Raw genomic sequence first — 15,595 nt, forward strand, 5'->3', positions numbered from 1 at the left:
GGCAGTTTCAGCTGAACTGTGTGTGGGCTACCACTCCAGTTATAGTTACTATGTGCTAAGTTAAGACTAAACTTACTGGTGATATGAAAGTTTTACAGCAAGGGGCAAGTGCCTGAGCATATGAGGAGCCCAAAGCAGGATTTCAAATTTACAAATACGTCAACACTAGATTTTTTTTTTCATTCTTCCCCTCATTAATGTTTCCAAGAAGAAAGGCTGCTGGTGCAAATTGAGGATTCTACCTTTAAAAGTGAGATACACCCCCAGACAGGATCAGACCTAAGTGGTACATTCAACGCCTTAGTTTAGGGGCAGAACACTTGCATGGAGGCATTCATCATCACCTGTGCTCTTTTCGGCAACCAAAAGTTGAATGCATGCCTCTCACCTTCCCTTTCGAGTTACTCTAGCTGCATTCAAAAATAAGGTCTTGAGATTAAGAGGGCTTTCAGACTTGCTTCTAAATGTTTTCAGACTCGTCTTTCAAATGGTTAAGAAATAAACTTCATGCCCATCTACAGTTTTATTTGTAGCATTTTATGCAAACTTGAAGCCCCAATTCTTCCCAAACATGTTTCCAATAGTGTTTTTTCCCAGTTGTGGTCTGGGGTTGTTTTCCAATCAAATTTTAAAAGTGCATTTGTGGCATGAACAGCTTAACCTACACAACATGACTGAGAAGGTATAGGTTAGCTTGACATCATTATTACTCACTTGTTGTCATACATGTAGGTACAAACTCTAACATGTATTAAATGGATGTAAGGAGTTGCTTGTGTGAGTGGCAGGCTAGATTTTGTGATGCAGCTATTGCATATGGCATGCTATCTGCAGAGTCATTTTTTTTTTCATCTAAACAATCAATAACTATGTATGCTTTGACAAACACAGATTTTGAACATGATTTGAAATTAGTTCTTTTACAAGTCTGAAACTCCTTGGGTTGCCCTTTCTATTGGACTACCTGCTGCAAAGAATTGCATCATCCCTTCTGGCAAATTGTCCCATGCCATTTTGAGATGACCCCTTACTTTCCGGAAGTTTTTTTAAATGAGGTGCCAGGTACAATTGTAGACAGGCTTCTCCAGTTTTGCTGGGAAAGACAAAATAGAACAAAAAATACGCACATGCACAAAACACACATACAAACACAGACAGACCGATTCACAGCACACATACACATCCAAATATATAACACAATGTACGTGTGTACTGTGAAATAAGAATTGTTTCTGTGCATTTTATTTTCATGACTTTTGCTAAATCAAATTCACGAGAAAGTTCTTGTCTACACTGCATTGAAATGCCAGTAGCAATCTGCAAAAATTTCATGCCATGAGAAGGGTCATTGGCTCCAAACTGTAAAAATTTCATGCTGCCAAAATATCATGCTTTATCGTATATTATGAAAATGATAAGTGACGTACACAGGCGATACCATCAGGCAAGAAGTTAGAGGGGTTCACAGCTTAAAGGACAAGTCCACCTTCATATACATAAGGATTGAGAGAATGCAGCAATATTAGTAGAACACATCAGTGAAAGTTTGAGGAAAATTGGACGATCCGTTCAAAAGTTACGAATATTTTAAGTATCTGCACAGTCACTGCTGGAAGAGAAGACTACTACAGTGTATGATGTCACATGTGTAGAACTATATAAGGAAAATAAAAAGAGAATTTCACAAAACTTTACTTTTTGAATAAAGTGCACAGTTCTTCGACTTGCTACTGACGTATGTTAAGGGTAATATTATTCCCCCTGCCTTCTGAAAGAGAGAAGTCGAGCGTTCTTTTGTTATGCGAGAAAAATGGAAATGTGTTGAATTTTCTTAATTCTTTCTTTATATCGTTGTATTCATGTGACATCACAAGCTGTAATAGTTTTTTCATCCAGCCGTGACTGAGCAGAAACTTCAAAAATTCATAACTTTCTAACGGATTGTCCGATTTTGCTCAACTCTCACTGATGTGTTCTACTAATATTGCTGCATTCACTCAACCCACATGTCTATGAAGGTGAACTTGTCCTTTAAAGAGTGTGTTATAGAAATGCTTTCAGCAGTACAGTAATTGAAGAAGTAATAGTAATAGTAGTAGTAGTAATAGCAGCTGCAGTAGTAATAGAAGAAATGGAAACAGTGGCAACAGTGTTGTAATAGTCAAGCTATCAAAACTAATGAATTTTCTTTTTAATGATCTGAGAAAACAGGGTGATTACAGATGTTGACCACTATAACTCAAAACAATGCCCAGACATACAAAGATGTGTACAATAGGCTTTATAATATTTGACAGTATCAAACATACATCTATGAATTATTTTAGAAAATATGAAAAATACAAGAAGAAGAAGAAAAGGCCTGTAAATATGAGCTTCTGTTGTGATTAAGATGTGTGCCAGAAATATCAAAGAGTTATGGCAACATGATACTTTTGGCTTGACTGATCCATTTTATGGCCCAGGTGGTAGCCCAAATTTATGTCAAGGTCGCCAACCCCTCTTTGGAATCTGATATGACTCAAACTTGAAAACAGTTAATGCTGCCACCCAAAAGGCCTGTCTTCATCAGCCCGAAGTTTCAAAATAGTGCGCTATCTTGCAGTTACCAAACTAGCCCGATGTCAAATAGCGCGCTATTTGTGTAGTGAAGATGCAAATAGCGTGCTATTTGATCGGAAAATTTCCCCCCAAATCGTGGTCTAGTTCGTGAAACAGCGCGCTATTTTGGGTGCGTCTCCATCAGCCCGAAATTTTCTCGATACCTCCACGCTTCTGGTTAGCCAGCTGGCTGTGGAAAGCGCATGTACTAGCTAGTGACTGTGTACAGTACATACACGCATGGTGTATTCAAGGATCAAATGTGTATACTAGGCCTACTGTCATTGACATCTTTAAAACCAGGGAGGTGATTCCTCTCACCTCCCTGTTAAAACTCATTGCTGTGCATGCTGGTTGTTGTTTGTACTTCTTCTTCTGGTCCACTCTACTTAAGCTGAAGATTCTTGCAGATTGTGTGTATTTTGGACTTGTTTAAACACTGCAAATCGTTAAATTCATATAAGATGTCTCACTGGACAGAAGAAAGCTAGAGTAGCGTTATTGATATCCCTTTTGAGAGAATATGCTGTACTGCTCACCTCCCTGGTTGTAGTATCATACATGCGATGATATAGGAGATTTTGCGCAGGGAAATCCACTTTCGAACCACGAGCTAAGCAGAGTAATGATGCAAAGTGCGCATGCGTCAATTTTCGGGCTAGTTTCCCCAAGCGGGCTGTTCGAGCTGATGAAGACGCACATTCGCTGTGTCGGCTATTTTCCAAGACCACAAAATATCCCGCTAGTTTGAACTTCGGGCTGATGAAGACACGCCTAAATAGACCGTATTCCCCATAAACTTTGTAGAGTGTTTATGCTGGCATTCATTTCGTATTGATGAACTAATGATGTTGGCAATTATTGCCTGATTTTAAAGGTTTCGTCCTGGTGCAAAGTGTCTACACAGTCTGATGAGGTGGATGGAATGCAATTGGCTTGTAGAAGCCTCACATGGCACTTCATGCAATGATTCATGAACACCATCATCTATCTCATAAAGTTTGCTAATTAAATAGGATGCTGCTGCTCATTTTTGTGTATATGGCTGGAAAGTAGGTAAGAAAGGGATACTTTGATATGCAAAGTTGCTGTAGGAATGTATTGTTTGCACTATGTGCAAATGTGTGATATTTAGGTAAGCTGCATATTCGATAAATTAGAAACTAGAAGGCTTATGTAGTAGAGTTGCCAGGTTACTTTTGCTATGTGACCCAACTAACACCCCCTCCATGCCAACATCCTTTGTAGTAATGCACATGAATCACATTGTTTGATTCAGTTTCATCTGTATTATCCAGTGACAAAGCTAAATGAATGCAATGTTTCGCATTATATATTACATTTAGCACTAGTCAAACATATCATATTTCAAGAAAGTCTAAAAGGTTTTTGAAGATTGTACAGAGAAAAATAAATTGAAGATTTTTACATAGTCATTTCATTAGGAACTTAAAAATTGTGAACGAAATTAAACTTGCCATGAATTTTGGGGAGATATCATGGACTTGCATTTGCAAATATATGGAGGGAAAATCCTGTTTTGTGTTGTTTTCTTCTTCTTCTTCTTTTAAGCAAGGGGAAATAATTTACTTTGCTGCTCCAGACATCAAGTGTGCCATTTTAAATCAATTAAATGTATCAAGTAGACAAATAGATCCGGTATTGACTTCTGATAGTGAAATCGATCCTGACACAAGCATGGGAACCCAGACAAACATGATTTTATTCTTCCTCCTCACTCTCTCTCTCTCTCTCTATCTATCTCTATCTCTCTCTCTCTATCTCTTTTTCATTCTATCTATTTCTCTTTCTCTCTCTCTCGTTCAAGCACAATCTGCTCAGAAGGCTGGAAGCTGATCGGATTTTCTGCATTGGCATTGCCGTCCAGCCCCTAGGAAATAATTCATTATATCATGGGAAGGAATTGAAGGAATCAACATCCTTGCTGGATGACTGGCATTACTACAGCGGCAAAAACAAACATCTCTCTCTCTTTCTATTTTATCTCCCTCTAAATCTTATAATCGTCTATGATAACATATTGGTTGTCAATTATTAAATGAATTGCACGTTGGCTTCAGGTCAAATCAGAATTGTGCTTTCATCAATGCCTTATCTATTATTTTCATCTTTATTAGTTCTTTATACCACATCTCTTGAATTAACTGTTGCCTCTTTCGTTATGGTGAGCAGAAGTTGCAAATCCCCCCCTCGTAGGCATCCTGCCCCTTCCCCATTCATTCAGTACATGATTATTACATTGGGATTACTGATATCAAATCATCTGAAATTTCTTTCCTATGGGCATTTTGTAGAGAAACAAGAAAAGCCACCTAATTTCCTGTTTTTTTTTTTAAATTTCCTTTATTTAGTTTGCTCAAAGATGAAAGGATCGTTTTATGTTTTAGAAATGGAAGAATGCAAGACAGATATGTTTTTTTTTTACTTTTATTTTCCATAAATCGGCATATTTTTCAGCTATGAATCGCCAAAACATACGTGTGAATGCTTTTCTCTTTTGTTATTGGTGCATGGACGAGTCCAGAACCATTTGTTCTGGATGGCAAGCTTGCGATTAAAATGTATTAGCAGTTATCTAACATATTTACTTAGAGACATAGGACAAACTACTACATATTTCTGCTCCATTTTTCCCTTGTCCATTACAACCAACAAGAAAAAGGACTTGAATATATACAAATGTTTATGAATCTACATTTATCTTTTTGTGTTTATAGATAGATATCGATATGGAAATAGTTTATGTACCATAACTCCAAGCAATTATCTAGTAAGAAGACTCAATGTAGTCATGTAACAAGAGTAATTGACTTAAATCAGAAAATCTTTTTCGGCTGGCGCAGGATTTCGGCACGATCTGCCGCATTTTGGTATCATAACAGGAAACTCTACATCCTCGTCAAGATACAGCACACCGTGAGTGAACATGGCAAGGGTAAATTTCATGGTGATGAATAGTCTTACTTCCAGACTCTGGACTGCTTGCTGATAAGCAGGAGCATGGATCAGCTCTATCCCAAGGGGAATTTTGTGGTTTTTTTTTTTTTTTTGTTTTTTGTTTTTTGGATAGAAGTCCAGTTCAGTGGATGCTTACAGCTTAGCTCACATCTGTGAATCACATATCTAAACACAACATTGATATGTCGTGGTAATTTTATTGAATAATCGTAATGATTATTATTCTCATCACTGATTTATCATAATATTATCATCATCCTTTATGATTGTTATCATTATCACTACTACTGCAGCTAATAGTGCTATTACTGTTATCATTGTAATTGCCAATTATTGCTGCTGTTGCTGTTATTCATCATTATTATTGCTGTTTCATTCTTTTATGGTTTGTAATTTTGAATAACATATTTTTTTTGACAAAACAATGTAAAAATGAATAACAATAAACACACACACACCTTGTAAACATGATATTGCAAGTCTTACAAGACTCTCAAATTCAAGGCTGATATTTTTTTCTCTCTTTTCTTGAACTTCAAGTGAACTCACCAGGTGGCAAGGGCATGGGGGGGGGGGTACACTTGAAAGAGAGAGAAAGAAGAAAAAAACCCAAACTACTTGAAGGGGATGTTGGTCTGTGCTGAAATTCTCACTTTTCTCTTCGGCTCCCCTCCTTCTCTCGTTATGCGAGGCCACGATGCGGTCATGTGAAGGAAACAAGAGTGTGGGATGCAAGATAAAAAGACCTCTTCCCAAAAATGACAGCACATATTATTCCCTCTTTTGTTCGTGGCGCTTGTCTGGGTCATGGAAGGTGACTGTCATCAAGCCACAGAAATCACACCCTTTTTTTGAAGTCGTGTTTATAATATCTGGTCTGATAGAATACTTTGAATGTGGAAGAGGATGTTTCAAGGGGGTCATTCAGGGAATCAATCTGTTCATTTTGTCCATATTTACGAAGAAACAAATGAAAATACAACTTTGGCTTTATGAACACACACACATACAGTCTTAGATGTAACTACATACCTTATTTTTAATCTATATTAACTTGAATAGTTGCATCACTTGATGCTTTTATTTCATTTCTCTCAATATAACCCCAAATATGTCATTTTCCATCAATCAGGAACCACTCTCTTATATTAAAGCAACTTTAAATATATATATTTTGTATATATTGCAGATATACATATATTTGTGATGTGTCACCACAAAAGCCATAATAATGTCAGGAGATATATAATAGGCCTACTCTATGATTAAAGAAAAACACAAAATTAGAAGTTAAAAAACTGTAAAGGTTGAATTGCCAAAGTTGGCTTTATGTGCATTTTTCTTACTTTTATGATCGCCGACTTTATACGGGTATTGAATGTGATGACACATTACCTGTCATCTTACTTCAAATGATGTTTGTGTTCCTTTCCAATGTATAAACATTGTTATTTGTTTATGAAAGAATACATGAATCATCATTTTTAGTATGAAAACAATGAGTGCGTGTTTGTCAATGATTCTTAATCACTCATACCAAATTCACACTTGTCTCTCCTTTCTAATCTGTGTGAAATGTGTATGAGTACATAATATTTCCATATTGCATTTCCATTATTCTGATGAGCAATGCAAAGCGAGGTATGACCGCTTTTTCAGCCATCAAATAAAAAGAATAGTACATCCATCTGTTTGTGTGGGTGTGTGTGTTTGCAACTGTGCATGTGTGTTTATGTGTTTGTGATACACAGTTTTCAACAACAGCAAACAATAAGGGCAGTTTCTACCTCATGATCAACCTCTGAAACCATGACATTATTTTCTCTCAATGTAAGCAAACTTTTCAAAAGCCAACCCCATGTGGAAGCTGAATAGATCATCGTAGAGGTCCAGCCATATATTTCAGTCTTCTGAGGAAAATGTAGTCAATCTGGAGATAGAATTGTAGGCAAAAAAAAAAGAAGAGAAAAAATATATGAAAGCAATATAAGTGTCAATGCTAAAATAAAATGTTATTTTGAATTTTTAACAAAGTTCCATTTTTGCAATATCTTCCACATTCAAATTCATGAAATTCTTCTGTTTGAGATTTATTTATTTTATTTACGTCGATGTAGGGCAATTTGTCAATCCATATCTTCCACAGTCATGTATTTTAGAGCTATAAATGTCCAGCTTTTGCAATTGATAATGAAATTCCTATTGTACATCTTCCACAGTCTTGTATCAAAGAGTTTGAAAAGTACATCTTTTGCAATTGATCACAAAAATCTTCTGTGATTGATATATTTTCTTTTATCATTGGATATCTGTTTTTCTTACTGTGTATTAATATGTGTATAATCCTCTAAATGCTGTGATTTATTGCTGTTATAAGTGAGCTCACGAAATCACCTGTCCAGATTAGGTTTAAAACAGTAAATCCTGAGTTGTACACCAGTATGCTAAAACAAAATCACCTGTCCAGAACAGGTTTTAAACAGTAAGTCCTGAGTTGTGCAGCAGTATGTTAAAACAAAAACAAAGCTGATCAACTGCAGCAACAATAACAACAACAAATCAAACCAAACCAGAGCACCCTTGGTTCATCAATCCAAAGACAATACAAGCTGGGAAGTATGAGGGTTACCAGGAAAAAAAGAGAATACACTAGACAGAAAAACAATATTCTGAATCCCGAATGAAGAATTTTTTTTTCTTTTTCCCTCTGAACATCTTTTAGTGTCCTGTTCTGTATATTGATGTTTTGCTTGGATTTGTTTGGTTTTTGTAGGATCTGAAGACAACAAACCTTGCCCTGGTCCTTGCTCCTTGGACTAAAGGAAAAAGAAGTGAAAATAAGACATGGGGGGAGGGGATAAGAAGAAAAAAGTCACAAAAATAAGCAAAAGCTTGGGGACTTCATTTATTTCCCCAACCTCCTGAGGGTGTGGCTATGTGGTTTATACTTTGGGATGCTGCTAAAGGTGGCTAGGAACACTTAAATGGCCCTGAGATGAAAAAATGTCATGACACATTTTATTCCATCACGATATAGTCAGGCAGTGTCAGTTTAAAAGGCCTAAAGACAATATCAGATGACATGTTATAAAAAAAATGAAAAGGTTTCCTTCTAGTACTCCCTATAAAGATTTTATCGTGTCGTAATTTTTGGTGTTATGTTTCCTACGAAAATGATATTTCTTTGCAATCTCACCAAGTATTTTTTAGATCAGTAGCAGTACAAAGAAAACAAAACTCCAATCCCCTCCCCCCCCCCCATGGGAATATTACATACTGTAAAATCAGAAATGTTCGCCTGCATTTTAATTTCACAAATTCCACGAGAGCTAAGATTCATGAAATTAAAATGTGCGCAAAAGTTCTTGTCTACACTACACACCTAACTGTATATATGCATTGAATGTCATTGGCAATTCGAAAACACTTCATGACATGAAGAAGGCTGTCAGCTCCGATTTGCGAAAAATTCATACCACAAGAATATCTTGCTTTACATTATATATTCTTTAAGACAATTCTTCAAAATTTTAATCTATAGGAATAGAAGACAAGAGATTGACAAAAAGGATTTAGATGAACACACACACACAAATGAGTCAGTGTAAAGAGTACGCAATGAATGAAAAATGAAAAAGATTGTATATCATGTGATTCTTGAATCCTAGTGAGCCAAATATACGCTTAACAGTACCAATAAAAAGAAGCAGAATTTTTTTTTTTAATCAGTTTTTAAACTGAACAGTATGAAGATGAATGGTGACCATGGGGATATAAGATTGAGAGTTTCATATTGTGTTTTGGGCTTGCTGGTCATCCGTCTTTGTTGTTTTTTGTTTTTTTTACCCCCACCAAAAAAAGAAAAATAATTAATCTCTTTATAAAAAGGAGAATGTAGTATTAATTGCATGTATTGATGTGATACTTTCCCGTAAAATTTCAAAGTCAGCATGCATTTCTGTTAGGACTGGATATATCAAAATGTGGAGGAATGACTTTTCATCATCTTTTTTAAATGTTTTTATCGATTTTCAATATTCATAACAACACATCAGCAAAACGATAATCAAATTACATGAAATACGGAAAATGAAGGAATTAAAAGGGGAAAAAAGAGAAAAAAAAGAAGGAAAAAAGGCAGTGTGAAACGATCATTCTTTGTCCTTCCTTTGCCCCATCCTGCTGGAAGTTACAGGTGTTGAACAGAAACTGATGGTGCTGTCAGAGGGAGGAAAAGCCCTCCGGCTGATGGGGAGTAGCCCTGGCAAGTGGAACTTTTGGCAGCTCCCAAGAGCCTTTTGTTTTGTGGAAATCCCTTTCTCTTTCTGATTCTGTTCCAGTGTGTGAATGCCTGATTAGAGAGGAACATTTGACTGCTGCGAATGTTGGTTGGATTGTGTGCAGTCCTCCTCCCAAGGTTACAGCGGATGTTTATGTCATGCCGCCTGGCCAGCAAACATGGATGCCTGTTACCATGTAATTTGAAATCTCTAAACAATGTCTGACAGTGACAGCTCGCGGTCGTGGGTCCAGGGGAGCGCTGGAGATGATATCTGTACATTTCTCATGCTAGCTGTGAGCTCTCCCTTTTTGAAATGATGCCAACATTCTCTTTTTATTAAAAGCTCCAACGACTGTTTTCAAAAGAAAAAAAGAATCACCTCCCGAAGTTGCCAAGTTGCCACGAACTGTACAGAAATTCACCTCCCTGAGTTCTACTTCCAGCAGCCAAAGAATCAGGATATGAAATCAGATCGGTCAAACTAGAGCGTAGGGAAATAAATGACCGTTTCTGTTATCAAATCCATAAATTTCAGATAATGGCAATTACAGCTCCAGCAGGTTGAGTTAGAACTGGATCGACTGCGAGAGAGACACACGTAGGGAATACTTCCTTGTGGGTCACTCTGCTTTGCAGTGTCTACTTGGTGTGCAATTTCTGTGAAGCACAAACCATGAAGTTCAGATGAGTGGAATATCATTTTCCTCACAAGATTATGAAAATGTCATGAAACATTAAGCAAAAACTATACAGTAAAGTTTAGAGGTCAGTCTGCAGGAGAGTACTGTAAATAAAACGAGGAATGTTTGCATGCATTTTAATTTTGTGAATTTCACAAGAGCAAAGATTCACAAAATAAAAATGCATGCAAAAGTTCTAGTCTACACTATACGCATTGAATGTTAGAGGCAACTCACGAAAATTTCATGCTGCGTAAAAGGCCGTCGGCTCCAATTCGCGAAAATTTCATGCCGAGAAAATATCTTGTTTTACAGTAGGACCTATACACGTGTAGAGAAATATTTGGTCTCTAGATGTGATATCAGGTGCATAATATCAATGCACATTAACAGTGATATACAGTCGTACGATTGCATAATGTGAATGCAGATACACAGCACCGATGGACATCGCCTTCATTTGCTACCAGTGTGGGACTGCAAACTAAAATATTTTGTCAATAATTCAGCAAGTATATGACCATCTGTACTTCATAAGGTCATCACTTCTACATATTCACAATTTGATGCTTTGGATGTAGTTACTTCGTGAAACCATGTCCAAAAATAAGATTCAATAGGAATGTGTATTAACCCATCGGCTGCATTTATCATCTTTCCCCAGTTTGAAATGGACCTATACAAGTGTAGAGAAATATTTGGTCTCTAGATGTGATATCAGGTGCATAATATCAATGCACATTAACAGTGATATACAGTCGTACGATTGCATAATGTGAATGCAGATACACAGCACTGATGGACATCGCCTTCATTTGCTACCAGTGTGGGACTGCAAACTAAAATATTTTGTCAATAATTCAGCAAGTATATGACCATCTGTACTTCATAAGGTCATCACTTCTACATATTCACAATTTGATGCTTTGGATGTAGTTACTTCGTGAAACCATGTCCAAAAATAAGATTCAATAGGAATGTGTATTAACCCATAGGCTGCATTTATCATCTTTCCCCAGTTTGAAATGGCTTTCCATACCCACTATCAGAAGTCGTTTCCAAAGCCCTTTACAAACGCCTTTCAAAATAAGTTGCGTTTATCAACTCGTCGCCAACACGAAAACTGGCCTTGTCACTGCACAGCTGCATTGCGCCATCTGACCCGAGGAAAGGGGTCACATGCGGCGTGCTCAGTACAACGTCGTTTCAAAACAGCTTTGCCGTTTATCTCACGTCTAGAAACATGTTTCTGGCTGAAACCTGTTTCAGAAAGCACAAATTTGCGGTTTTCAAAAAGACTTTCCAAACCCCATAATCAAAACAGCTTTGCGTTTATCGTCTCTAAAAAAAAATCCCTGAAAGCCGTTTGGAAACTTGTTTCTGCTTAAAAAAATTAGTTGATAAACGCACCCATAATCACATCGTATCATTGTATGTATGGTAGCGACTAATTGATATCACTATTTCAGTAAAACGCATAACTTCAAAGTCCATTTGCTTTCTCATTTCATGATTGATTTTGATGACTTTTTAACCATTCTATTTGTATCGTTTTATTACGTATGTCGGAACAAACTTGAAGGTGGAATGGAGTGTGCACTGTTAAAGAGATTCACCCTTTCATAAGAATTAGCATAACAAAAACATATTGATGATCATTTGCTCTTTGTTCTAGTCATATGAGGAACATTTCTGAAGGCATGTCATAGTCCTGTAACGAAGGAGGTGGATGGCTGTGAGAAACATTCCCAAATCAGTGATGCGCTCACATCTAACTGTTTATGAATATATTTCAGCATTTCAGATCCTCACTGATCTCATAATTCATCTTCAACATGACAGCTCTCTTTCAGATCAACTTTCTCGTTCATTCTGAATTTTCTCCTGTAAAAATAGAAATAGCGAAAAATTTGGACGGTGTGTGAAAAGATTTGATGAGATAAAGGAATTTCTCCTCAAAATTATCTTCCAAGATCTGATGTTCTGTCAGTTCCAAGCAGAGAAGATTAATTTCATTGTCCATTTGTCAAGTGCCATAACTGTCAAAAGAGCGAGTCTTCAATCTCATTTTGATTTGGGGTCCATAAAAACTCCCTGTCACTAGCAAGGAGGAGTGAGCGTTTTTGACTGGATGCTGACTGAACTAGATTTTTCGCCTCATCTTTGGTGGCGACAAGTTGAGGGTCAGAGCTATTAGGGTCACTCCTTAAAACCTTGACCACTTTCTCCGGGGTTATTCCCCCTCTTGACATCCCAGATTCCAATCATGCCGCTCCCGTAACGACGGCGATGAGAGAGTTATCTATGCAAATGCTGACGTGACATGCTCCCGCCCTTCTTCTGCAACTGTGTTGTTGTCAAATAAGGCTAAGAGTAGTTAGTGGTGATGGTCTGTGAATTATGACTGGGCTGGCATGAAGAACCAACCCGGCTTTGAAAATATTGTCACTGTACACATCGTATTTGTGAGGTTTGACCCAAATATGAAGTTCGTGAACCCTTTCGTGGAAAGCAGCTAGATAGTGCGTAGGTTTGTCTGTCATAACAAAAGATGGGAAAGAAAAAATATGCTGAACGAGAGAGGGGGATGTCAGGAGGTGACCTATTTCTGTGCAGTATAAAATATTTTGTTTGACTTTTAGATCAATTTATCGTGAAATGCTGAAAATGTTTTGTTTGTTTTATTTTTATTTTTGTTTTTGTTTTATTTATTTCTTTTGTACTTCAGAACAAATCCCAAAACAAGTTTCACAAGGACAGTCCTCTTTCAAAATGTCAAACTTGTGAGGCATGATGGAAAGACAAGAATTCACAGTGGATATCCATGTTGAAATTCTGCAAATATATGTAATGATATGCTCAGCTATGAAATGAGAATTTCATCACTATTGAAATGATATATGATTTCATTTAGATTCAGTGCAGTATGTAAATGTTTGTTGGTAATTCATCAAAAATTCATATCTTGGTACACATACTGTATATATTACAGAGAGGTGTAAGGGAATTCACATTTATTTATCTTAACTGTTTTCTTCATGGTATTGTTTACAAGTATTGGACTTTTAAAAAATGGACTCTGAAATATGGTAATGTCTATCATTTTTACAGTTGATTGTGTGTGATTTTAGAGAGATGTCCTTGAAAAATAGTGGTTGAAATCAAGCAAATGCATTTGAGTGTCTGTTCTTGAAGTCCTCTGTGGCATGACTTTGTGGACAAAGAGTGAGTTCACACAGAGTGATGGGCAATCATATTGGTTATCATGCCCCCGGCCACTGAATTGTTCGTCTCGTCTCTTTACGAGAGTAGTAGTGTTACATTTAAAGAGTTCAATTATTCATAACTCCATCTGTGTAAAGATCTCCCCTTGATAAATTCTCTTTTCTGTAGCAAGTTTAAAGAACACAAAGGGGAAATAAATGGATTGTGTAGAAAAGTCAAACAAGAATTAAGAATAAATCTGGAGCAGAAGCTAAGGTCAGGAGATCAAGAGGTTGAAATCAAGTTTTTGTTGTGAGCCAAACTAACCCTGTTAGAATACAAAGTGAATAAAGTGATGTCTGACTTGGTTTGGTGACCCGTCGATTTATATTACCCAGTTTGCTTTGTCCTTGTTGTTTTCTCCCAGTTTAACGAACTACCTTCGTGGACACAACCAAGAGTTCATCGACCTGTGCCAAGAGCTACGTGGTGCTGCAAGACATTCCTTTGATTCCCTGATTCTACTTCCAGTAAGTGGACAATCTCTGTGATGATGATGGTTGTGATGATATTTTTGATGATAAGAGTGATTAGGCCCATGATGACAGTAATTACACTGGTCGATGACAGTTGTGACCCATTTGGTAATTTTCATGTTGATGATGGTGCTGATTGCTATTGTAATGGAACTGACGGTGGTAGTAATGATGGTGATGGTGGTGGTGGTGATGGTTGGTGGTGGTGATGGTGATGGTGATGGTGATGGTGATGGTGATGGTGGTAGTGGTGGTGGGGGCGGTGGTGATGGTGATGGTGATGGTGATGGTGATGGTGGTGGTGATGGTGATGGTGAGGGTGATGGTGATGGTGATGGTGATGGTGATGGTGATGGTGATGGTGATGGTGATGGTGATGGTGATGGTGGTGGTGATGGTGATGGTGATGGTGATGGTGATGGTGATGATGGTCGTGGTGATGGTGATGGTGACGGTGACGGTGAGGGTGGTTGTGATGGTGATGGTGATGGTGAAGGTGGTGGTGATGGTGATGGTGATGGTGATGGTGAAGGTGGTGGTGATGGTGATGGTGATGGTGATGATGATGGTGATGGTGATGATGGTAGTGGTGGTGGGGGCGGTGGTGATGGTGATGGTGATGGTGATGGTGATGGTGATGGTGATGGTATTTATGATGATATTGATCGATAAATGAATGAAGATTGGCTTTATCATGACAGCCTTGGCAGAAGAATGTGGCAATGAATGCAGTATATGTTTGTCTTCACGGTATAGTGGTTATCAGAATTGGAATGATGATAATGTTCACACTGGTGATGATTGCAATAATGAGTTGACCTGGTGCTTGCTTGACACGTACTGCAAAATGGACGGATGAACCATGAACCATGTAATCTATGTGCAGAAAATTATATGAGTGGGACATACCATATACAGAAAAGTTTTGTGTGTGTGTGAGTGTGTGTGTGTGTGGCTTTTTCCTTGATGCCGGCAATCACCTACAAGGCTTTCTCTGTGCTGGAGCAAGTTTCCACACAGAGTATTTCAGAGGTATTTTTTTTTTTTGGTTGTTTTTTTTTTTACTTTGTTGCTTTATCACTGCAATGAATTCCACATAATAACCCAATAGCACAAATAGATGAATGAAAAAACCTTATTTCCAGTTGTATGGTCAGGATGTTCACATACATTTTGTGCTTTTTGGTTCCTAACAGGAAATTGAATTCCTGTAATCTTGTGATGACATTGATATATCAGACTGGCAGTGGTTGATTGTTGGGTACAAATTATATTATTCATTCTCATTAAGGCTATCTACTCTTACCAATTTT

The 15,595-nt window shown here is 37.4% G+C and overlaps 1 protein-coding gene across 1 annotated transcript in view; it reads left to right on the forward strand.

The window, feature by feature from the left end:
• Positions 1 to 14,422, forward strand: part of LOC139737102 (uncharacterized) — a 95,369-nt gene extending 80,947 nt beyond the window's left edge. Inside the window, exon 7 of the mRNA XM_071647780.1 lies at positions 14,174 to 14,422. Coding sequence (XP_071503881.1) covers positions 14,174 to 14,297 — 124 coding nt within the window. The 3' untranslated portion in view covers positions 14,298 to 14,422. The remainder of the gene's footprint in view (positions 1 to 14,173) is intronic.
• The last annotated feature ends 1,173 nt before the right edge of the window (positions 14,423 to 15,595 follow it).

Source organism: Diadema antillarum, unplaced genomic scaffold (genome assembly GCF_040938485.1).
Source record: "Diadema antillarum isolate AM-2024a unplaced genomic scaffold, OU_Dant_1.0 seq00000682_RagTag, whole genome shotgun sequence".
NCBI classification, from domain to species: domain Eukaryota; kingdom Metazoa; phylum Echinodermata; class Echinoidea; order Diadematoida; family Diadematidae; genus Diadema; species Diadema antillarum.